At 44.5% G+C, this 25,109-nt stretch overlaps 1 protein-coding gene and 1 long non-coding RNA gene across 3 annotated transcripts in view; one reads left to right on the top strand and one right to left on the bottom strand.

The window, feature by feature from the left end:
* Positions 1-470: 470 nt before the first annotated feature.
* Positions 471-1,610, top strand: LOC113879087. The gene is made up of 2 exons (XR_003507192.1): positions 471-1,069; positions 1,356-1,610. It is a non-coding gene; the product is annotated as an uncharacterized LOC113879087 (long non-coding RNA).
* A 3,689-nt stretch (positions 1,611-5,299) lies between these two features.
* MAP1B (microtubule associated protein 1B) overlaps positions 5,300-25,109 on the bottom strand; it is a 93,228-nt gene continuing 73,418 nt past the window's right edge. For both annotated transcript variants that reach the window (XM_027520345.1, XM_027520346.1), the window contains 3 exons: positions 13,886-20,372; positions 10,830-11,068; positions 5,300-9,682 (listed from right to left, as the gene is read on the bottom strand). In XM_027520345.1, the coding sequence (XP_027376146.1) occupies positions 9,527-9,682; positions 10,830-11,068; positions 13,886-20,372 (6,882 nt within the window). In that variant the 3' untranslated portion in view covers positions 5,300-9,526. The remainder of the gene's footprint in view (positions 9,683-10,829; positions 11,069-13,885; positions 20,373-25,109) is intronic.

The raw sequence follows: 25,109 nt of genomic DNA on the forward strand, positions 1-25,109 counted from the left end.
GATGGCGTTATTTCATTCTCTTTTATGGCTGAGCAGTATTCCGCGGTGTGTATGCTTACCCCATCTTTATCCATTCATCTGTCAGTGGACATGTAGGTTGCTTCCATGTCTTGGCTGTTGTAGGTACTGCTGTGAACATTGGGGTACATATATCTTTTCGAATTTGACTTTTCCTGGTTATATGTCCAGGAGTGGGATTGCTGGGATAATAGGGTAACTTTAGTTTTTTAAGGAGCCTCCACCCTATTCTCCATAGTGGCTACACCAATTTACATCCCCACCAACAGTATAGGAAGGTTCCTTTTTCTCCACAACCCCTCCAGCATTTATTTTGTAGACATTGTGATGGTGGCCATTCTGAGTGGTGTGAGATGATACCTCACTGTAGTTTTTATTTTCATTTCTCTAATTAGTGATGTTGAACATCTTTTCATGTGCTTATTGGCCATCTGTATTGGAGAAATGTCTCTTCAGGACTTCTGCCCATTTTTTTATTGGGTTGTTTGGATTTTTGTTACTGAGCTGTACAAACTGTTGTATATTGGAAATTAATTCCTTGTTGGTTGCATCATGTGTGAATGTTTTCTCCCAGCCCTTAGGTTGTCTGTGCTTTATATGATTTTGTTTTCTGGGTTCTGTACCTGGAACTAGGAGCCTTGAGTTCCATGAAGCTGCTTCCTCTCCGGAGTCAGCAGAACCTGACACCATTGCCGCCAGTTGCGTGGCTGAGAAGGGGATGAGTTTGGAAATGGGTTCAAGCAAGCTTTGGTTTCAGTGAATCATAAAATGTGGTGTGATTTTCTTTTAATTCAGAGGTTGTTAATAACCTTCAAAGATGAAATTTCAAACTGAAAATGATGTTTTGAATCTTACTTTAGAAAACATGGAGAAAAGTGCTTTTCAGCAAGCAAAGTGATGTTAGGAAAATCACCTTTTATTCCAAATAACAGCTTCTTCATTTAATAATAACCTTTTCTTCCCCCATTGATTTGGCCTTTTCGCTTACATTGCAGGCTGCCCTGAGGATGTTATTACCTGTATGGTAACAAGGAAGTCCAGACTAAGGATGGTAACAATACCCCCTGAGATTGTGGCATTTATTACTGGGATCTTGGTTTAAAATAAAACTCTTAGGTTGTGTATTTATTATGCATAAACGTGAGAATTCCAGACCTGAGCTGGACATGTTTAGAAAGTGGTTTATCCTTAGAAAAAGCATCTGAAAATAAATTCCATTATGGGCTTTAAGTAGATCGAGGACTTAGGGGAAGGTTTATAAAGGATTTATAAAAGGGACACTATATCCTCTGATATACCCAGGGGTAAGAGAACTTGCTTTGTGTTTTGGTTTCCAGGATGCTTCATCTCTGCAGAGTTCAACATTTCAATTCTTAAAATGCTGAGGCTAATGTGCCTAAGATTGTGTGTGGAGTAAGCAAGAATGCTCGTCTCCTCAGTCTGCTGGACCACTCTCGGGTGTCAGTGTCTCCAGGCTCCGAGTCACAAGCAGTCCTGTACCCATCTCGATTACACAAATTGTACTTAATAACTCTTTGTGGATGCCTGTTCATACCTAATTAAATCCTCTCTAATCCTTATATAATCCTGCATGGCAGAGATTATCACCCTCATTTTGCAAAGGAGGAAACTGACTAATATGACTTGCCTAGGGCCACACAATTAACGAGTGGCAAGGACAGTGTTTGAATGCAAGTTTGTCTAATTCCAAACCCCTTTCATACAACCACCCCATATAATCACTGCGCTGAGCTGAAACTAAGTGTCTTCTTTCATTCAGTCATTCAGCAAATATCTATTGAACATCTAGTATGTGTCGGGAATGGCTAAAGTAGTCACTGAGGATATGGAAGGGAACAAAACAGACTAAGATCCCTTCCCTTGTGTTTCTAGTCTATGGAAGGAGATAGACAATGAGTGTATATGCCATGTGGTGACACAGAGAAAGCAAGGAAGAGGGAAGGAGAGTTCAGGTTAAGTGGCAGAGCTTGCAGGCTAATGTAGAGTGGTGAGGGAAGGCCTTTTTGAGAAGATGACATTTGAAAAGAGACCCATGCAGATGAGGTTGAGGATCTTGGAGTCTGCTGGGCAAAAGCATAGTAGACAAAGACACCAGTACTAAGACCCTGGTGAGAAGCGTGCCTAGAGTGCATGAGGAAGAGCAAGGCCCGTATGGCTGGAGCAGACTGTGGAAGTGGGGAAGCCAAGGGAGATGAGGCCAGGGAGACCAGGGGTAAATGAAGGGATGGGTGGTGAAGGCCTGCTGCCTGCTAGTAAGGACCTTGGCTTTTACTCCAAGATGAAAACCACAAAAATTTGAAGGTTTTGTGCACTGGATGGCATGATATAACCTAGCATTATTAGAGGATTGCTCTACTCTAGGTGCAATGAAAAGCATAAGCTTGGAGGCCAAAAATAGGAAACAGGAGACCAGTCATCCAGGGGAGAAATGACTGGCCTGAACAAGGGTAGCAACAGTGAATGTGAGAAGGGGTTAGATTGGAAGTGTCTTGAAGGCAGAGCCCACAGAATTTCTAACGGGTCAAGATTTTTGACTTGAGCAACTGGAACGAAGTGTGTGCCATTTCCTGAGGTGGTAAAGCCTAGGAGGAGAAGCAGTTTGGGGAGACTGGGAATTTATTTGGGAGTATGTTAAATTTGATTTGGGATATTTTAAAGACCCTACTGGACATCAGAATGGAGCTTTTAATTAGCAGCTCTATGTATGAGTTTAGAGATCAGAGAAGTACAGACTAGAGATAGAAATTATAAAAGCCATCAGTTGACACAAAGCATTGAAATCCATGAGACTGCATTTAAAAGTAGCGTGCATGATAGGTTTGAGTGGGGCATACTCGAAGCTGTGAAACAGAACTGTGCCTGTTTTTCACGCCTTATGATGATGCGCCACCATCTGTGAAACATTGCTGGTAACCCCCAGAGAATTAGCCAGAACTGCTTACATGGTTGGCGGGTAAAAGAACCCACCTACAACGCAGGAGACATAAGAGACAGAGGTTCGATCCCTGGGTGGGGAAGATCCCCTGGAGGAGGAAATGGCAACCCACTTCGGTATTCTTGCCTGAAAAATCCCATGGACAGAGAAACCTGGTGGGCTACAGTCCAAAGGGCTACATAGTCAGACACGGCTGAGGGATTCAGCAGCAGCAGCTCATATTAAAGGAATTGACTGACCAAAACTCAGTCTGCCTGTGTGGCTCCAGTGAACTGCCAAGAGGTACAGTATAAGCTCAAAGAGGAAATGGTGGAATCCAGGATTACTCAAGAGACCAAGAATTCATGAGTCAAGAGTGTGTTGAAAGATGACTGATTATAAGGACAGAGAAGCATCTAGAATGAGCAATACATTTTTAGAGAGAAAGAAAATGTAGTCTTAGTACTGTAACAGAACTTGGTTAATTTGCCTGCAAAATAGGAGAACAGCAACTGAAGAAAAGCTCCCTTCAAGGTACGATAGAACAGGACCAGCTGGCCTGGTGGGGGCGGAGGGGCGGCATAGAAACACATGGAGGGGTTCAGGTTGGGTGGCCAGCACTGGGGGCTCTCTGGGAGGGAGGGGTCTCTTGGAGCTCAGGACTTCCTGTGCATAAACCAGGGCAGTCCTGGGCAAACCGGGTTGCTTGGTCACTCTTAAGTTCAGGCCAGAGAGACTTCCTGGAACCCAGTCGTTTGGCAGTAGAATAGAAAACTTATCTTTGCTTAATCTGACAGATGTAATTAAAATCTCTTGGTCATGATTTCCCACCCTGAGCGTTCACATGCTTAACCTTTTAACTTCTGGAGGGATTTCAGAATGCCTTCTGGCATACAGCAACTTCTACCCATCTACCAGCCTCATGACTTGGAGGCACAGTATAAGATTATAAGGAGTATTTGTGACAAATGAACATCATTATGACTCCAGACAGGCTGCAGTGGGCTTTTGAGGCCAAAGGACCATCTCTGAAGACAGACAGGACTAAGTATTGGCATGTCACTCTGTGGGCATGTCTTCTGTGGAGGGAGTTGAGGTGTTGGGGCCTCCCATCCTGCATCCTGCCATTCTGGGCAGTCTGTGCTTCCCAACATGCCCTGAGCCTTCCTCTGAGCAGTTGGGCCTGGAATTTGCTTTGTCTAAAACACTGATACACGTGCACCTGGCCTCAGTTTAGCCTCACATCTGCTGGTTTTCCTACAGTCACCTACACTCATCCTTGGATTTGGGGAGTCCCTGTCACTGAGACCAGTTAGGGAAGGACTTTATGTTTTGCTCACCTTTAAACAAACCCCACATTCTTCCCACCGCTGGGTATGGAGTAAAGGTATAATAATCACTGAATGATTAAAGGGAGTCCTTCCTTTTTATTATTATTTATCATCACGTTTCCTAAACAATTTCTAGTTCCAAGGTGTGAACCTAATTCACAGCATATTATGTTATACAGGGTTTATTCTGTAACTGAACAACAAGCGAAGATACAATGACAGAGTGTGATGGCTTTGTAGAGCTCCAGAAAGTCAGCCCTTCGAGGAATCATCCAGTTTGACCATCTTGTCAAATCTTCTCATTTTTTACAGGTAAAGAAAGAAATTCAGGACGGATTAAGTGACTGAGGTCACACAGCCAGGTATGGCAAACCTAGGAATAAGAACTTGGTTTGGGGGTTTATATTATAATTTAGTAGGAAACCCTCTCAATATCCTCCTTCAGCTACACTGCTCTATTTACTTTTTCTTTGTGAGCAATAATTTTAATTCTCTCTGATCTTCCAGTTTCTGTCCCCAAGGTCCTCTCGGGCTTAGCTATAAAAGATAACTCAACAGCAGTTGTTGGAGAAGGCAGTGGCACCCCACTTTAGTACTCTTGCCTGGAAAATCCCATGGACGGAGGAGCCTGGTGGGCTGTAGTTCATGGGGCCGCTAAGAGTCAGACACGACTGAGCGACTTCACTCACTTTTCACTTTCACGCACTGGAGAAGGAAATGGCAACCCACTCCAGTGTTCTTGCCTGGAGAATCCCAGGGACGGGGGAGCCTGGTGGGCTGCTGACTATGGGGTCAGAGTTGGACACGACTGAAGTGACTTAGCAACAGCAGTTGTAAAAATAGTAGCAGGGCCCTCTCAGAAGTTTACCAAAAACCAGGGAACCCACTCTGCAAAGAATATAATCACCCTCGTAAAAGAACCCCCGACAAACGCACACCTCTGGGGGCAGCAGATCCCAACTCTCCGACGCGCCCAACAGCAATACACAACCAAAGACAGCACAGCACACACACCCACTTTTGTATTTTTATTGTGGAACTGATTCTTTTTTCTTTTACATCAAATATCCTCAATGGAAGAGGGGATATTGCACACAAATATCATAAAAGCACTACGTATTACTTTCACTGGAAACTAATTTTCTACATTAGATATGACTGGATAGGATAGAAGTGATGCAGGATTATAAGACGTAATACCATACACAGCTGCGGACCGACACAAACACCATTCAGGACGAGAGAGAGGAGTGGGAGGTGCTTCTCGGCAGGGCCCAGGCCCCACCCTCCCGGGGGAAGGGCCGTAGGGCCTTCTGCTGGGCAGCCTGGTCTTAAGGCCCCATCTCAATGGCTCCTTTTTTGGGGGGAGCGCCAAATGAGTACAGAGAAGCTGTTTATTTTTCCCTTCCTTTTCAGTTTTTGATGCTGCCTTTTAAAATGAATAAAGTCACAGATTTTTTTTTTTCCACAGTAAATAGTTTTAATACCAGGTGAATAACCTAATCGCCTTCAAAGAAGTGCTCATCCCTAGGCTGCTTTTGGTGTGTTGTTCAGTTGGTTAAATGATAAAAAAGCTTTACAGTTCCTTTCAAATGGAAACAGGATCGTTTCTTCTAAATCTGAAGTGCAAAAAAAAGTTATTAATCTAACTCACCATATCATTACTGAGCAAGAACCTCCTGTGACAGGTGACTAAAGAGGCAAGAAAAGCAATTTCAGAATTGCAGAACAGCTCCTGAGAGCTGAAATTTGGTAACAAGGAAAATGGGAAGTGGTAAAATTTCCATTAGCAAATGATTAAACCTTATTAAATGAGTATTGGAAAGCTCCTAAACTGTGTAAGCTATTGGAGACACTTAAAACATTCATATACACTGGGGAAACCATTCACTATGATATGTAAGGTTAAAAAAAATTTTTTTTTGAACTCCATGGGAAATGGCATATAAGGGTTGGGGGAGGGGTGAAGGGGAAGGTCAGTCATTGTATCCAGTCCCACCACAAGACTGAGAAAAGCATGCACAAGGATTGGGTTTTGAGAAATGGGATAGAATTAGTTAAAATTGAAAATGGAGGATCATCTCTAACATTTAGTCTCTGTAGAATTTTAAGAATACTACCAAAAAGGTCATGATCATGAGTGCTATATCTCGATGGAATCCCATCATTTAAACAGAATGTAAATTCCTTCCACTCAAATATTCAATCTATACAATTGGATTACATAATCAGTATGAATAAAGCTCCTAGAAGTCTGTGTCAATCTTTAGCTCTCACCATGAATGTACATGGTACATTGTGATGGCTGTTTCTAAACTAATTGTGTATTTATGGAACTAGCAAAATTAGGTTAGTCACACAGGTAGGAAAGGTGTCTGGAAGGACAGGAGCAACCTATAATGTAAATATTGGTTTTCCTGTGATATTTGGGCTCTGTGGTCATCACTGAGAATAATGGATGGAGAAAGGTACTTATCTATTTAAAGAGCCAGCTGATCAGTGACAGCTTTTGTGTATTTTTTCCACTAAATTCCAAAGCAAAAAAGAAAGAAAGAAAAAAAGTGGGATAGAATGGTTATATTTGAAGACTGGCTATAATTCTCCTAAAATGTTTGGTTTTTTTCTTAAAGCAAAATTATGTACATGGTAAATTAATGTGGGAAATTGGAAAACAATTCCATCTTCTATCAAAGAAAAATCAACCAGAGGTCTGAATTTGGCAAGAAGGCTGGAAGTCTCTTTCTCTTCCAATGAATTCTGTGAACCAACTTAACAACTAGTTATTAAGAATTATCTTGAGTATCGTAGGTTGGCTCTTAAAACACCTTTGAAGTAGATGAGTTTATACTCATTGAAATCCATTTTTGTCAATGAGTTTCCTATCATGTGTTCACTTTTTGTACCCTTAATGCATTGTTCTTAAGGACTTCCAAGAAACAGGGTAATAAATAAAAGCTGCATTTCTAGAGAAGCCTAAAAAAAATAGATTAATTTTTTTAAAAAATTAAACATTTGAAAAATGTAATTCACAGCATTAAGTAGACTGCATTAGGTCCTCAGTGAAGGGACCCAGAAGAAGCATTGTTTAAACCCTCATAGTAGTTAGCAGTGCAAAACACACACTTATCAGACAAAAATAAACTAAAATGTTAATTCTGAAATAAATAACTACATAGGAAATAAAACGAGGTGATTGTTGACTACTCCGTAGGTCTTAAAAGTCTGCAGGAGACACAAGGCGACAGAGCCCAGAACAGCTGTCACCAAAAAGTTTGCCACATCTGAACACTGGGTGCGCTGATCTGCAACTTGAAACTTGACGTCAGTTTTAATCATGAACTGGCTTCCCAGGTTCACAGTTCAGTGATAACAATGATGAACATGATCTCTGAACTCTACATAATAAACCATAGGAGCTGGAAATTCATTTGCTTTCAATGAATTTTTTTTTCCCAGAAAAGAAAATCCCAAAGCAAATTTTTGCTAGGATCCTTTGAACTTGTCTTGGTTCTTTTACCTCATGGTTGAAGATCTTGAAAGAAGTATGCAGGATACCACTGGGTGATGTACTTGTAAAGGCCTAGAAAAGTTTAGCCATTCTCCCTCACTCTCAAATAGCACATACCCAGATTTTTGTTATGGGACTCAAGGGGTGGGAGGTATTACTATTCCTGGTAGGATGGACTTTTAATAAATATTACTGCAATATCAGACTTCAGTTTTCACCAGAACTTCAAAAAACACTACTCATTTTTTTGTCTTACAAAACACTTAAAAAAAAAAAAGGACTGTCACTTGAAAATTTTCTGTGCATTTTCCTGTAAATGAAAACATCTGTTAAAAAGTTCATCTATGAAAAGTTCCCACATATCTTAAAAAAAAAAATTCTTCTGTACACTTGTTCCCATAATTATGCTGAAATTAATGGAAAATTAAAAAAAAAAAAAAAAAGCCACTGTAAGACAAAGGAAGCTAAATACTGTACACTTGCTGAGAACCTCTTCCACCATTAAGATTCATTGTTTTCCCAGTTCTGATCATAGAAGCCATTTTAGTCTTGAACTTGCAGTAGTAAAGAAGCTAAGACAGGCTCAACTTGTTTGGCTGAGGGGCCTGAGGTGGTATTCAACACAATGCTCAGCATCAGACTGTTGCACCAATCAGGTAAGCTCCAAGTACCCCTCCCACATGCACACACATGCTCCTGTAACTGGAGTATCTATAATCCTACACGGATGTTTTATAAACTTGCTGTCTCACATTAAAAAATAAGTGCATCAAGTATCTTTGTACATTCAAGTCACTTCCTAAGGCAAATTGTCTACCTATGTACTCCCAACTGCTTTGGTATTTGCTTGTTAATTGGGGTGGACTTGGGTGTCTCCGCATGCAGGTTAATTGACTCAGAGTGGACTAGCTGTGTGCACAGATGCTGGGAACATGCCTTAGATCAATCTACTTGTGTGTTTGAAGAGTCTGAGAGTTCTGAATGGGGTTCAAACCACTTGTATGTCCAGTCTACACTCCCTACACTATGTCAGTGTGCAGCCTTCAAACTGAAGGAGCTTAATTAAGGCGTGAAAAATCTCACATGCCCTCATAACAAGTGTTGTTCTTTTCTGTTTTCTTCCAGCCAACTTGTTTTAGGAAATTAAGACCCTTTTTGATGACTCAGACTGACACAAGTTACAAACTTTGCAGACAACAGAATAGACAGAAAATGCAGACGTGACTGTTGGTTATTTTCTCCTCCCTGCCCCACCCCGCTCTCTTTCTCTCTGGTATCTCACCAGCACTCTTTACCATTACATCTCCTTCTCTTGCATTCTTTTTTCCTTCTCATTCTCTCTCTCTCTCTCTCTCTCTCTGTCCTGTGTTCCCTCTCTTGTGCACGCGCACTCTCTCTCTCTCTCTTTCTCTCTAAGACAAATGCCTCTACCTTAGCAGAAGTCAGTTGGGTTTGCTAGTGCATGGTTTCCAAATGTTCAGCAGAGATGAACTGGGGTAGGTAATTTTGCAGTAACTTGAACCCTAGTGTGGGAAGACTGCTACTTCCCTTAGCAATCAGCAAAAACTGAGAAATATTAGTGACTTGTATCACCATGACACAGTATAGTGTTTGGCAGGTAACAGTTCAGCGACTTATTTAGATGAATTGACTTTTTTTTTAGAAAAGGTGGTTTCAAATCGAAGAATTTCTGGAAACAAAGTTCAAATCCTGTGGTGCGGCTGACCTTGGTTGTTACAGTTCGATCTTGCATGCAGGGAAGGATTCATCTTGCATAACCACTGTGCTGCTGCTTGCTAAAACCATGATGTTGAGGTCCTGCTGTTTCTCATGGGTCTCCTGGTACCATTCCCTCATCACTTCTGAGTCATGAGTCGGGATCAGGGTCACCTGCAGGGAGAGAGAAAACAGCTGCTGAAGAGCAGAACCAGAAATGGGGTGGGGAAAAATAGAACAGCAGTAAGGTATTAATTAGACCATTAGAAAAAGAAAGGGAAAGAGAAAAATATTCTATTGTCCTTAGAAAATCCATAGGACTTTCCAACTTACATTTTCTAGGAACCAGAATAAAGCTGCTAAAAAATTAGTTTTTCTGGGGCAGTTGAAGACTAGAACCAAAAGCAAGTCATGACTAGCCAGTTAGTTCATCTATATCAGTTTTCAATTCTTTAGCATTATGAGAAGTTCTTCAGTTAAGGTGGAATTTCTTGTATTTTCTTTAACACAACTGATGTTTTACATTAAAGATATTGCATATTTAAAACAAAGGGGCTTTAGTTATTAATGCAGCCGAAAACCTTCTAATTGCATGTTAACTAACATTTCATCATGAGAGCAAAGATTTATGTCTTTGTGTGTGTGTTTGGGGACAGAGGAGTGGGGTGGGTAAGTGATTACTAGCTTAAATTCTACCTAGTATTCAGTAAGAGGCCACTGAGTGCATTAGATTTCATATAATGAAATAACCAGGATTTCTATTTAACGTTATGCAAATACAGTTTACTAGATCACTATACAAAACCGTAAGTAAAACTTAGATAAAATCCATAACTGAAATAATGAGTGGTTTGTGGCTCATTACGATGTTTGGGTGTTGGGAGTGTCCTGCTGAGGACCATTTTCAGCAGTGCTCCTGCAGAATCTCATGTGGACAGCTGATTTTCTAAATGGCCATATCTCTAGCTTTTGTCTACTTGGGAAAGACAAGTAAAGGCTAATCTTTATCCATCTCACATGGAAATATGACACTTGGTTACGCTGGTTAATTTTCTTGGTATATGAACGGTGTGTAATCTTGGGCCCACTCTGCAGATTATACTTTAGGGTGGTAAAGTGGCCTTCCTCCAAGTCCATGGTGGCTGGTGGCGCGAATGCTTTTAGACCAGCTTGTGTGTGTGAAATCCACTTTGTCCAAGTGCAGCAGGCCCTGTGGGCACCTCATGGGGATCCACGGTGGTGCCTCATTAAACACGATCCCTTCCTGCTGCCTCTGGACACAGCTCCACGTGTTGTGCAAACACCGTCCTGGAACTCTTACCTGCATGTTGCTGCCCCACTGGGCTTTCCCTTCCAGCAAGGCATCCAAGACAGCCCGGCTGGGCTCCTCAGCAGCAGGGTCGTTCCCACTCACCACGTAGTAGGACGATCTCACTCTCTTGAAAAATTCAACGTCAACATTCTTACTATTGCTATGGTTGGGAATATAGCATAGGTCCAGGTACACAGGGGGGCCTGGGGGCACAGCTGAGGGCTTGGACGTCTTGGTGGTTCCTGGCCCTTTGTAAACAAATAAAAACAAAGAGAAGGCCAGGGTCACAAAAATGCAAAGAGACTCATCTGTCCAGCAGACCTTCCCTACTTATTCCCCAGAAGGCGCTCTGGGACATGGGAGTGGGTGTGGGCACTCCCCTCTCTCACAGAGGGCATTTGACACTGGCAGTCTGAGACAGCATCACTTGACTGTTTACCATCTCAGGAGAAATGAAGAATGGGGCGTTTCCCTTAAACACATTAGCAATTAAGAAGAGTTGCCAAGGCTTTCCCCAAAGATAGAACTAGACGCTAACACTCCTAAAAGAGCTGCTAGTGTGTCTTTTAATTTGAAATGTGATCTAAGAAATAGATTTTAAAGGACAAAGGAAAGCATCTGCATTTGGTAAAGCATAGTTAAGCCATCTTAGTAATTCATGTTAGGATTTCATTTAAAAGCAGTTTGGCCCACAGCTGAATATTATCCCCTCACATTTGATCTAGCCAGTAGTCAGATCTTAATGTCATATGATCTCCAAGACCCTCAGCACCTCAGCCTCATGCATAAACTGATGAAAACACTGTATTCTCTCCTTAGGACAGTCCTCTAAATGGTAGACGTCTCTCCTTAGACAAGACTAGATACCAAACTTTAGCAACAGGAAGGTTCAGAAAGACTCTGCTTTCTCTAGCCAATCAGAACATACCGGACTGAGGTAAGGGGTAGGTATGTCACAGCCAAAATTCCCCCCAAGTCAGAAAGCCTGGGCAAAATGAAGGTTCAGATTAATCTCAGTTTCTGGCTACCTTGTTTCTAGAATTGGCTTTCTGATTTGTTCTAATCAGAAGGTTGAAACATTAACAGAACTAGCATTGTAAGGCAGTGGTTCTTCCTCCTGGCCACATGATTAGAATCACTTAGCATGCTTAATACAGATGCCCTGGCTTCAATGGCTATGGTAAGGCTTCACTGACCAGGGTACCATCACTTTTTAAAAGCATCCCAGCCAATGCTAATGTGTATCTGGTTTGAGACCACTGCTGTGAAACCACTTAAAATACTAGCAAGATCCCCTAAATTTAATTCTCTTGCCTTTCTCCATGGGATGTATAGAGACTGCCATCCCACAGTCAAAATCAGCTATGAACTGGTTTATTTTTATTTTGGAGGGCAGGGGGTAGTAAGAATCAGCCAAACTGGTATTTGGATAAACTGAATCATTTCATGAATAGATTAACCAGCCATTATAATGAACCTAAGCTAAAAGTCCTAAACATATTCATGTGTAAATCTCCCAAAGAATTCTGACTTGTAGCAGAGGTTTGTGAGTTACAGTTCATCTAATATTTTTAAATGCCTGCAGTTTCCACTTGCACCTTGAATCACTCCCGTTGACACCAAATGAACATTGCTCATAGAAGCCCAAACTGATAGAACCACTGGAAGTTGACCCAGGTTTGTTTTAAAATTAATTAATAGTGCAGTTTTGTCTTTTAAAAAAATCTGTTGGGAAAGCATCCTCAATGTAAATTCAAATTAACTCACTTTCCCTCAAAATTATCTTTAAATGACCAAAAAAAAAAAAGTGATAAAATCAATTGTGTGGGCTATAGTGTAAGTTTCATGAGTTTGGCAGCAAATTTCAGTTGGGTTTTTATCTGTTTGAATTGATTTCATGTTTTCTCCTAAGTGCATGGTCACTGTTAAGTCCTTTAGATCAAGATTTATTATCTGGTGGCTCTATACAAATTCTAAGCATGAACAAATTCAGTTTGTTTTCTATGTGCAAATAAAAAGAGGAAATCTGATATGAGTCTTGAAATTGCTGCTTCACGTTGCCTAAAAGTAAAAACTTGTACCTGTAACTAGTACTTCCTAAAGTACTAAATACTGAATTTTTCCATAATAAATCAAGAAAGTGTTGCTTATTTTTTGCTTTACATGTTTGTGAACTGTGATCTAAAACCTTCAAGTAACTATGTAAAGCAAATAAAATATATGAATTCAAATCCCTGTGATTGTTTTGAAGCAACAAAATGAAGCTGGATCATCAGAAACCCAGATTCATCAAAAACCCAGATCACTGCCGAGAACTTGATAAGTCTAAGAACATGAAGTCAGGGATGCTTGCTCTTGCCAAGCTGAATTTCGACCTAAAACAAGATGTTGAGTCTGTATTAGTGAGGCAGTGTGGTCAGAATGGAATAAGTAGAGTCTTGGATACTCTTTTCTCAATCTGTACTGGGTACCCAGTGGTCAGCTGACCTCACTGGTTGATTAACCAGAGCACTGCCTTGAATGAAGATGCATCTCCAGCCAGGTGATTTTTTTAATTTAAAAAATGTTATCATTTTAATTAAAATATTTTTACTTTTAAAAATGGAACCTAAACCTTGGACCTATGATGTTTATTCCAGGCTTGCCTTGGAACTCTAGTTCTCCCTAGGCCTGCGGGAGCTCCTGGCTCATGGCACCTCAGCTTGATTCTGGGGCCAGCATGGTTGAAGCCAGTGTCAACAGAATCTTCCCGAGGAGCCTGAAACACACATCTTTGGTTCTGAAGATTCGGACAAGGCTGCAGTTTTGCAAAAGGGAGCAAACCCAGGGGCCGCATCTGGGAAATCAGAGCTGCCCTGGGCTATATGCTGAGCTCCCTGCAAGGCCTATGGGCTACACTGGGTGGGGCTCCCTACCTTGTGGCAAAAGAAAATGGTGAAAGGAAGGAAGGGCACTAAGCTGTGCTCTCTCACCTCCCCAGTACAAAGTCAGGGGGAAAGGCAGAGGCTGTAGCTAAAAGTAGAATTGCAGTGTCCTGTTCCAGGATGCCAGCACCTCCCACCTACCTGCAGTTGCCGTCTTCACCGATTTGGATGTGGAGGCATTGGCGGCATTCTTGGTCTCCTTGTCTTTCTCTTCCCCACGTGCAGCTTTGACCTCAGGAGTGGTGGTAGTTTTGGTTGCTTTTTCCACAGATTCTTTCTTCTTAGGAGAAGCCACTTTGGACACCTTATCCGAGGATTCCTTCAAGGCCCCTGGCTTGGGTGAAGCCGCAGAGGGCTTGGACTTCCCATCACCCTTCTTGACAGGTGAGGACGACTTGGTCTTGGTACCAGGCTTTTTGGTCTTGGTCTTCTCTTTCAGGTCTTTCTTCAGAGCTTTGCCCAGGTTCTGCTCGATGGCCAAGGCCTCCGGGTCCATCATGGACACATCAGGGTGGCGTGGAGAAGGGCTACGGTCCTGCATGGGGGCCGGAGGTGGATCCATGTGTTTGTAGGTGACGGTTTTATCTGTGGGGATGGTTTCCGACTCATCTTCAGAGTCAATGTTGGCATCAGCTGTGATGGAGGGGCACTCTTCAGTTTCTGGAGGGACATCAGAGTCAGTCTGGGACGGGGCGGACTCGCTGACTGAGGTGGGAGGAGTTTCATCACATTGTCGGCCCTGGGGCTTCCCTCCAGGGGGCGGCGGGGCTCCTCCTGACTGGGTGAGGGGCTTTTCCGATTCTTCAGTTGGCTCTTCACTGGCAAACCACTCGAGAGGATTGGGATTAATGAAGGAGGGTGAGAGCTCCGTCTTGGGATGCTTGTATTCGCAGGAGGACACAAGGCATAAGTCCACATCCTGGCGAGCCTCGGAGGGGGACTTCTTTTCTGCCGTGTAGCACTGGTCTGAAGTCTCATAGGCATATGAAGATACCTGGGGGGCTCGAGTGATTTTCTCTGGGGTCTCATAACAGTATGCGGAGGCATCTGGGGATCGAGTGGTTGTTGTTGATGTCTCGTAGGAGTAACTTTCAGACTCAGGGAAACCGGCAGTTTTCTCAGTGGTCTCATAAGAGTAGCTGGAATCCCCAAGTGTGTGGCCGCCCTCTTCAGAATCGTCATAGCCATTGCTGATGTCATCCAGGAGCCTTCGAGACCGCTCAGCCTTTTCGTAGCTGTAGGCACTCACTTCAGGGGTCCTTATGGTCTTCTCACTTATCTCATACGCGTACCCAGACTCTTCCGGGCTCCGGGTGGTCTTTTCAGTAATCTCATAGGCATAGCCACCATCTTCAGGACTCTTGCTGGTCTTCTCCATCGTCTCATAGGAGTAGCTGCTGTCACATGGGGATTTGGTGACGCTCTCAGTCTTCTCATAGTAATAGCCACTCACATCTGGGGTCCGGGTGGTTTTCTCATAAGCCTCATAGTCGTAACCTTCTTCATCTGGGGACCTGGTCGTTGTCTCAGGCTTCTCATAGGCGTAGCTGAAGTCTCCAGGTGTCTTTCCTCCAGTATCCTCCTCCATGCCAGGTGTGGTCAAATCTCTATTCAAGGCTAGATGGTGCGGCATCGTATCAAATAACATGGAGGCACGGAAGCCATAGGGCTCTGCGGACGCTGCATCCATCGGTGGGGGAGAGGCAGTGTGGCACGCTGCTGTGCTGTCTTTGACTGCAGAGGTAGAATCTGAAAGACTAGGGGAATACAAAGGAGAGGATTCTCTTGGGGTGAGTGGAGAGATATCAGATTTAGGAGAGAGCTTCTCAGCATCCAGACTTTGCACTTTTTCAGAGGTGAGTGAGGCATATAAGGATATGTCTCTGGGAGGAACAGCATCAGACAGAGTATCTTCTTGGAGAGGAGATGCTATCTGAGAAGGAGTGTGAGCAGAAGAGGTGGATGGGGAAGCCTCCACCTGAGACACCGAGATGAGCTCAGAGAGATCATTATCTTGGGTGTAGGACGGCTCCTCTGTTGGTGGGATCTTATGGGATAAACTAGAGTCCTGCATGTCAGAAGGACTGTAGTCCACCTCAGTGGGCCCGTTTTCAGTGATATGAAGCATGCCTGCACCCACTGTAGGGTGATCGGGAGACTGACGACTGAAGTCCATAGCAAGGGAGTGCTCAGGGGACTCCTGGCCAAATTCAATAGACATTGAGGATTGTTCTGATCTGTGATCTTGAACTGGAGTCTGAGACTTGGCTGTTTTAGGGGAGAAGTCTGGTGGAGAAATTGACATTGGTCGTGGGCATTCTTCTTTTGATGGAGACATTTCTGTTTCCTGGAAAGTGGTAGGCGTTTGCACAACAGACACGGAGAGAGAGTCATCTACTTCAGTGGAGTGTGGGGATCCAACCTCAGCGTGCAGTGAGGGAGACACGTCGTCTGTCGTTGGCTCTGGGAATGAGCTGGTAGCCACAGAAGCTGTGGAGACGGAGGCCACCCCCTCCATATGAGAGTATGTGTCTTCAACTACCCCCTCATCGACAGGGGTAGCTGACTTGTCTGAGACGGTGCCTTCAGAAATGGACATCTTAGTGTCTTCTTTAAGAGATCCAAACTGACTGACATCTATTTGTGTAGGAGAAACATCTCCTCCTAACTTCCTTTCATCTAAGGTCAGTCCTGCTTGAGAACTCATGTCTTCAACATCATCAGTTTTCTTTTCTTGACCAAAGTCTTCCTTTATTGGTATAAAATCTGTGCTTTCCCCTTCCTGTTTGTCTTGGAAAAGACCAGTGGAAGTCATGTCAGAAACTGGACTTATTTGGTCTGGAGAGGCTTCTTTTTCATCCTTTCCTTCAAAAGGGCTTTCGGTACCTCTGCCAGGAGCCTTGTCATCTGCACTTAGGAAACTTTCATATGCAGACTCGGATCCAATTAGGGGAGGGCTCCGTAATGGAGACAAAACTTTTTCAATAGGAGATTCTGAGTCAGGCACAGGTTCATCCATGGGGCTTATGGAAGCCCTTTCACTTTCATCTTTGGCATCACTGAATTCAAAGCTCACCGGGACTGCTGCTGGTTTTTCAATGACCTCTGTGGGAAGATGACTAGATTTCTCTTCAGTTGGAGATTGGTAGTATGGTGTGTGGCCAGCACTGCCAGTCACAGACTGAGATGGAGACACCACTTCCAGGGTCTTATCCTCAGGACTGGCACAGTGTTCTTCCACTACTTCTTGGGTCACCTCAGGAGACACTGGGACAACTTCTGCTTCTGCTGAGACTTTAATCTCATTGGGTGTCAGGGAAAAGTTCACGCTACGTTCACCCAGGGGGGTCTTTTCTATGGGTGATGGCGGAGATGGACTCAGGGATGGGCTCTTGGGTGGACTGAGTTTTTCATCCAAAACTGGTGAGACGGTGTCTTTGATCTCCAGCGTGGCACCAGCTCTCACATCTTTCTCTTCAGAGTAGTAGGCCTCACGTAGAGCAGATCTGCTGAATTTGTCTTCCTCCATGGAGGAAGGTGGTGAGATGGTGGAGGCTGAAGCATTGTAGTCCCTCCCATCAGTGGCATCTGTTTTTGACCCATCAGAAAGTCCGTTGAGAGATGTCACAGCAGGTTTGGCATATTCCTGAGAATACAGTGAAGACTCGTATTTGGTGATGTTTACAAATTCTTGAGACGGGGACTCGGTCTCTTCATTGTTGGTCTCGTCACTCATCACGTCTCGGGGAGTAGACATCTCATCCATGGGGGTGGGCTCGCTGGATATCTCAATGGTAGACTGGGTGTAGCCGGAGGTGGCTGTGAATTCTTCAGGCTGGTCTTCCCGATTCTCCTCGTCAGAGGCAGTGGCCTCACTCTCCGAGCCTCCAGGTAAAGTCTCGTCGTGAATGGAAGAGGCAGGTTCTTGGACGGGAGACTGGGCTCCCACAGGCTTGGGGGCCATGGTGAGGAACCCGTACTGGGCCTCGGCAGCCTTGTCCACCACAGCCCTCACGTAGTCTTCTGCTTCCGCCTTTTCGGGCTCGTAGTCTTCCTCCCTGGCGTCCTCGGCTCTGTCCTCCTCTTCCGCCTCCTCCTCAGACTGCTCGGCCTCTCCCTTCTCCAGGGCCTCGTCCATGTCTTCTTCGGCTCGGTCGTCACCACTGGCCACAGACTCCCTCTTCTCCTTGACGTGCGCATCCGCCTCAGCCTTAGCACTCTCCTCCTCCTCCGCCAGGCTGTGCTTGGAGGTGCTCACACGCACGTGGTCCTCTGCGTCCTCTTCCGGTTCCTCCGCCTCTTCAGTTTCTGCCTTCTCTTCATAATCTCCGGTCTCAGAGGACTCCTCGAAACCTGCACCCTCGTCTTCAAATTTTTCGGTGTCCTCCACCCCCTGCTTCTCAACGGGCTCCAGCTCCTCGGGGGTCTGCTCACACTCCCCCTCCCCTTCAGTGGTGGTGATTCCCTCATCAGGGGACTCGGCGGGGCCTTTGATGACTTCGGTCTCTTTCTGGATGACATAGGCTTCGACGGGCTCAGTTTGCTTCAGTTTCTCTTCATCTTCGATCAGCTCCAGCTGAGGCTTGATGTCTTTCGCGACGTCGACCTCTTCAGCCTTCAGCTCCTCAAAGTCCTTGGTCAGATCCTCGGGGGAGGACATGAGGGACCTCTCGGCCTCAAGTTCTTTGGCGGGGCCGGTGGTTGCTAACCCAGCCACAGCTGCTGCAGCAGCCACGGTGCCAAGGGCTGCGGCCGCAGCCTCTGCAGTCTTGCCTTCCTTCTTGACCACTTTAATCTTCCCCTTCTCCTTTGGCTTCCCAGCAGCCACTGCCTCTTTCTTGACAGGCTCTTCCTTCTTGGGTACTTTTGGTTTTAATGCAGCCGGTTTTTTTGCTTCAGCTACTGGAGTAGGTGATTTCTTTGTGTCTTTAGGAAGTTTCTTAATTTCTTTTTTGGGCTCCTTTTCCTCCTTTTTAATTTCCTTCTTTTCCTCCTTCTTCACTTCCTTCTTGGCTTCCTTGAGTGGGGTTTCTTTCTTAACCTCTTTTTTGATTTCTTTTTTCTCCTCTTTCTTGATTTCTTTTTTGACTTCCTTTTTCACCTCTTCCTTTTTTGGTTTTTCCTCCTTCTTGACAGGTGTTTTGTCCTCCTTCTTAGCCACTTCTTTCTTTGGCTTTTCCTTTTCCTTCTCCTCTTTCTTCTCTTCGGCTTTTGGCTTTGTCTCCTTCTTCACTGTCTTCTCCTTGGCGACTTTGGGTTTGACATCTGTGCCCTGCTTCTCGGCGCCCTCAGCTTTGGCCGGGGGCAGCTCTTCTTTGCTGGGCGTCTCCTTTTCTGTCACTGGAGGTTTGGTCTCGGTTTTCACAGGTTTGTCTTTTTTCACCGTCACCTTTTCTTTGCTTTCAACTTTGGGTGCCTTTTCCAGCCCTTTTGTGACTTCAGGGGTTTCTTCTTTTGACTCCTTTCGCACGGTTTTGCTGGGGAGTGGTTTTGCGGCTGGTTTCAAACTCTCACGGCTGTCAGCCCTCTGTTTCAGTTTTACTTGTTTCATGGCAGGGGTGGCCACCTGGCCCGTGAGGTCCTTCTGGGTGGCCAGCGGCTGTTTCAGGAAGTCCAAATGTTTGAGCTTTTCCAGTCCTTCCAGGATATTGTATTGGGTACTGTTGCCAGGAAAGAGAACTCGGATGATCTTTTCTGCAGGGTTTGCTGGATGCCACACGATCAAAGATGAGACTGATGTTAAGTAGGAAATTGGGATGTCTATTTCTTGACCATTAGGCAGGATTAGTTCAGCCTTGTCTTTGTTGGTGCCAGTCCACTGCTGCATGAAATACTGCATCTCCTTGCTGCTCTTGACTGGGTTAAGCACATACATCTCCAGTTTACCAACTCCCATTTTTTGGAAAAGAATGACAGGATCGATGGTATTGCCTACGCTTCTGAACAGAGGTTCTGGCTTCATGGACAGTTTGTTTAGGTACTGGAGAGTGAAGCAGGCTTCTTCTATGCTTCTCTTCATCTTGATGTTTGGCTCTGGATTTTTCAGATTTTCAGGTACATTGAGAAATACAACTCCTAAGTCGGGAGAGATGAGGTTTTTCATCCAGTCACTATTGGTGGTGGAGCCCTGGGACTGTTCCTCCTCGAGCTCTGCGATTTTCCGTTGGAGCATGCTGTTTATTCCAGGCAAATTGTCATCCCCAATGTGGGTGAGCAGGATGGAGTCCACTCGGTCCAAGTGTCGGATGAGCTTCCAAAAGCAGGATTTTCTTTCTGAGCCTCCGTTGATGAGCATATTGAATCCATTCACTGCAAACAGTGCAGAGTCGCCCCTCCCTCCTGGAAAAATGTAACAGCAGGGCTTGGAGAGCTTTAGAAATCCACCTGATGTGGGGGGTTCTAGGATGTCAAAGGGAGACGGGACTTCCACAGATTCCGAGAGATATTCGGTAAATTCAGAAAGTCCTTCCATTTCTGGCAATATAGATGCTGAGTTGAGTTTAATATTGATGAAGTCTTGGAGATTGTGTCTGTCAAGATTGGAGTTTTTCCAGTCCCCTTCTTCGGGACAGAAAAGGGTTAAGCTGGCTTTGTTGGCAGGATGGGTGGTACTCAGTAATTCCCCAATCTGGGATTTAAAAAACAAATCATAAGAAAAAAAGAAAAGGTTTAAGTGACTGTCATCACTGATCCAGCCCCTCCATCTATTACTAGGTATTACAGGACCATTGGATGCACACAGGGCAAATGTCAGGTGTTGGTAGGTAAATATTTCCATACTGGTAAGCGAACAGCCTCTGTCCTGACCGCTCCTTCCATTCCCTTCTGCCTTCTCCCTGCCCCCTCCACCACCTCAGACCTCGCCACCATCTGTTCTTGCCCCGCAGGGGATCTTCAGAATTCTGCTCCACTTCTAAGGCCAGTGACTGTCTGGATGATCAGTGCCTATGTGGTTATGAAACACTTTGCACAGCACCCCTGGGTACTTGCCATGCAAAAATGCCCTTTAAAAAGTAATAAACTATCACAGGAAAAAGTTAGGTGAGTCATTTCACCACTGATATAAAATGTTTCTTATATTCCACTGGGCCTGGCTAAAAGGACTGATGACACATTAAAAGAATTTAGATATAGTGCACATGGTGTCTATATTTAGAATTTGGTAGGTAGAGAAGAAAAAAGTTTAGTGGCTTCTTTTCGCACCTTGGAGATAGGAAGTTATAGACCACACATTAATACAAAAAACTACTGGTTCTGGCATCAGTTCACATTGTGTAAAGCATGAGTGGTTCATCCAGCAGACTTTCTGCAAATACAGATACTCTGAAACCATGATGGTTAGAGCAGTTGGGTATTACATGAGCAAGTAGCCAGATTTGTCCCCCATTTGCTCCCGTTTGAATCCAAGGTGGGATGTTCTGCTCCATTCTAACTCCTCTTCTTTTCAGGGCAAGCCGGGCCCGAGTGGCTAAAATCAAATTCGGCTAAGAGGTGTGGCAGGTAAGGATATGATCCAGCTGTGTACAGGTGGTATTCAGTCACTGACTCTTTTTATGTGAAGCAGGTAATCACCAAGCTCAAGCAGAAGGTAAAAGGATTTAAGGAATACCTCTGTACCCTTTGGCTTTTCACCTCTACCCAGAGAGCTTCTATGAAACAAAGGAAATGACTCCCAAAGAAAACAAGGCTGCACAGAATTCTTAGGAAGTCAAGGGCCTTAAAAAACAGCCAAGAGGCTGGTGAATGTAAAACTATGATGTACAAGAGAAAGCACAAAAGAAAGTCAGCAGTGCCCAGAGATAGAAAATCCACTTCCTTTGGAGAAGCAACAGCGCACTATGCACAGGACAAGAACCTAGCCCGTCAAGGAGACGGAGAGGGTCCAGGAGGAGGAGGAGAAGTAAGTACTATGGCCTTGGACCAGCCCCCAGAACTGACTTCCAGACCTGTGTCAGCATGCACGCTGGAGAGAGGGGGACCTCGGGACAAAGACTGGGTGTCACAAGTGCCCATTCAACCAAGGAACAGATGAGAGCAACGAAGAAGAGCCGACAACATGTGAAGTGACAAGGAAACCTGTGACTATGTCTTAGACTTGGAAACTGAGGCTTTCTCTGAAAGGATTTGGCAATCATCATCATAGTAAATGGCAGCTAGTAGAGCCCATTATACCAGAAGTTCCTGAACAGGAGAAAACACATCTTCTCTCTCTCTGTATCTCTTTATCTTTGTTTCCCCAGTATACCATCAGGTTCAATAGATGCTTGCTGAACTGTGCTGAACTTGGCCAATTCAGTACATGCTGTCCTCCTGAAGTGGACATTTGGGAAGTGACCACAACCCAAGAGTACTTCTCAAGAACATTGGTTGCTACCCCCCAACCTTGTTCTTACAAAAATGGATGGGAGACAGGACTGGAAGAAATACTGCTCAGAGTAAAGATAGTCTTTTTTGTTAACTGCCTTTTCTAATTAAGTGCAGGCATACTGGAAGAGGAAGGAAGATACAGGAAATAAGTGACTATGCAGATAATATTAATGAAATAAGAGTGCAATTTCTAAGCCATACCCTACTAACTACATTTCCTTTTGATTAGGTTATGTGCTTGGCTAATGAGGAAATACAGCAGACAGCATATCTCTGGGATTTAGCAAGATGTTTCAAAGGATCTCTGAACATTGTGACAATAGCTGAACTTATAGCTGCTGGTTTGCATCAACCTGGAAAGGGGTCTGTGGTGGGCTCATTTATGTCCTGTTGGTACTGACTTGAATGGTGGAGGCAGGCTTATCAGATCTGTGGATAGCATGAAAACAGGAGGCCTTGGAAATGTGGGATGGCAGAATTAAGACATTTAGAAAAGCTCTTGACTTTGGAATGATGATGGCTAAGTCAACTCTTAATGGAGGCATTCTAAGGGATAAATGTAAAGTCCAATAAACCAGCTGGGAAAACAGGATTGGGAGAGGGGGGCGTATCAACAATATCCATAGAAAATACTCAGGGATTTTAGTTGATAGTGAAGTGCCTTTATCATAAGGCTTAAAGCAGCTTAAATTTCAAGGCTCCTCAGTGGTCTGGTCCCCTCCCAAAGTCCTGTACTTAATTGTGTATCAATAATTTTCTTCTTTTTCTTAAAGGGAGCTCCCCCCCCCAAAAAAAATTATGTTAATTACAGAGCTCCTCAGAGCCTCCCTTCTTCATTGACATTTAATTGTGGATGGTGATGGTCAAAAGTTACTTTTAGACTTACTGAAGATTGTATTGAAAACTATAGAAGTCACTAACTCTCACAATCCGCAGAGTTTGGTATCCAGTGTGAGTCATAACGTTTTAGAGAAACTGGACAAAAACAAACTAAAATTGCTGGTTCCTTCTCTTTGGCCTCAGCCTCTAAATGCTAGACCTGGGCCCCTTTCTCTGCTCACACATTTCTCCCTTTAGATTATGTCATCTGTTTCTAATGTGCTGATGGCTTCCACATTAACATCTCCAGCCCACTCTTCATTCCCCAAGCTCTGGACCCCTGTATGTAATTGTCTGGTAACAGTGCCAAGACTGAGCTCCTGAATTTCACCCATCTCCACCCCTGGGCCTCCTTCCTACCACTGGACAGTGATGAGAGAATATAAGGAACTTTTAATATCTTGTTTTATGAAGAACACTGAGGAGAACTGAGAATGATAAATCTGGAGGGTGAAAAAATTGGCAGTAAAGGGTGTCTAAAATCTAAGACACTGTCAGGTGGAAAAGGGATCACATTCCTTCCTTGAAGATAGGATGAGACATATAAGGAAAAACTTTCCAACAGAGAGACTGAAAAATGTCCCCAGGAGATGGTGACTTCACCATCCTCAGTTTGCAGGAAGGGATGGATTAGCCAGATGACTGTTCTATCTGTAGGTTCTGGTTTTGTAGTTGATCTCCAATGACTAAGACTCTGCAAAGCTGAAGCTTAAAATGTACCGATAATTCTGTTATTCAGCCCATTTATTTTTAGCTATTCTTGTTTTCTTTTTTTTTTAAATGTGTCATTTTTGTTTTTGCCAAATTATGTTTCTGGTTTCTCTGGAGTGACTGGTATGTTTCAAGGACTAAGTAAAAGGAACAAAAGTAGACACCAAATGGCCTTTAAGATCCATTAGTTATTGAGTCATTCTGGCCTCAAAACCTTTTCCCAAGGCAACAATAAGGATCAGAGCTCTAAAAAGCTGCTAACCATTGGCCTAGTCCCATGGTTTCCAATCCACTTTGGCTATGGCATCCTTCCTCCAAAGTCCAGAATGCAAAAAAAGATAAAGGCCCAGGTGCTTTGGTTGGAACAAGGGGAAGAAAGTAAATTTAACCCAATGTATTCCCCTTTCCCTGTCTTCCCGCAGCACCCCGATACCACTGACCTAGTCTGTAAGGGAAAATCCTAGAGATCTTTTCATGTGTGTTAAGCAGCAATGTTCACGACACTGTGCCTTATTTAAAGACATTTGGGGTCCAGATGGGTGGGTTGTGATGCCTCCGGATTTAAAATTCCAGCAGTGACAAACCCTTTCCTTTACATATGTCCCCAATTCTATTTTACTGCCAAAAAAGACAAACCCATGACACAGGGGTAGAAACTGACCTGAAACAGGAATGCAGGAGCGGCACCCACGTGCACATAAATAAGCTGAGGGTGCCGGCCTGAACCCAACATGGGGAAGCCAGTCAACGGCCCGCCTGCACGTGGCACTGGGCCCCGGGGCTGGCTCCAGGCCCCGGCAGCCCTCTCTCTTGCCAAGGTGCTGACAGCCTGTGTGACCTCTCAGCTACCAGACAAATCCACAGTGTGAACCTGGGGACACAACCCTGCGAAAGATTCTGACGTTGCGGTGCTCACCCACCCATCTCAGGGCAGTGGGCAGAGGGAGACAGTGCCCTGCCGTGGGCTTCTCAATGCCACGAACAAGGTTGTGCCACACCTTTCCTAGGTGTGGACGCCACAGATACAAGACAATCAAGACATGCAGCCTGAACTCCAGCAGCCCTGGAGGAAGCCAGAGGACAGCTCTGCAGAGACACAGGGCGCAGGCCTCCCTTGTGAGGTGGGAACAGTGGGACCAGCTCTGCGGGTGCCCGGGGCCCTGCCTTGCCGTGGGGAGAGCCTGGGCTATCTGCCTTGGGACCCAGATGACATCACAGCTTCTGAAAGCCGGAGCTTCAAATGCCAAGTAAAAGTTCCTTTTTATTCCGACCCAGTGAGCGGAGAAACACAGTGATGTCATCGCACCAGTCTTTTTACAAAAAGCCTCCAGGTGAGCCTAATGAAGCTGGGCAGTTTATTTACAGCTCTTGCCAGTGATGGAAAGTACACAGAGACCTCTCTGATTTG

Source organism: Bos indicus x Bos taurus, chromosome 20, assembly GCF_003369695.1.
Source record: "Bos indicus x Bos taurus breed Angus x Brahman F1 hybrid chromosome 20, Bos_hybrid_MaternalHap_v2.0, whole genome shotgun sequence".
Classification (NCBI taxonomy): Eukaryota; Metazoa; Chordata; class Mammalia; order Artiodactyla; family Bovidae; genus Bos; species Bos indicus x Bos taurus.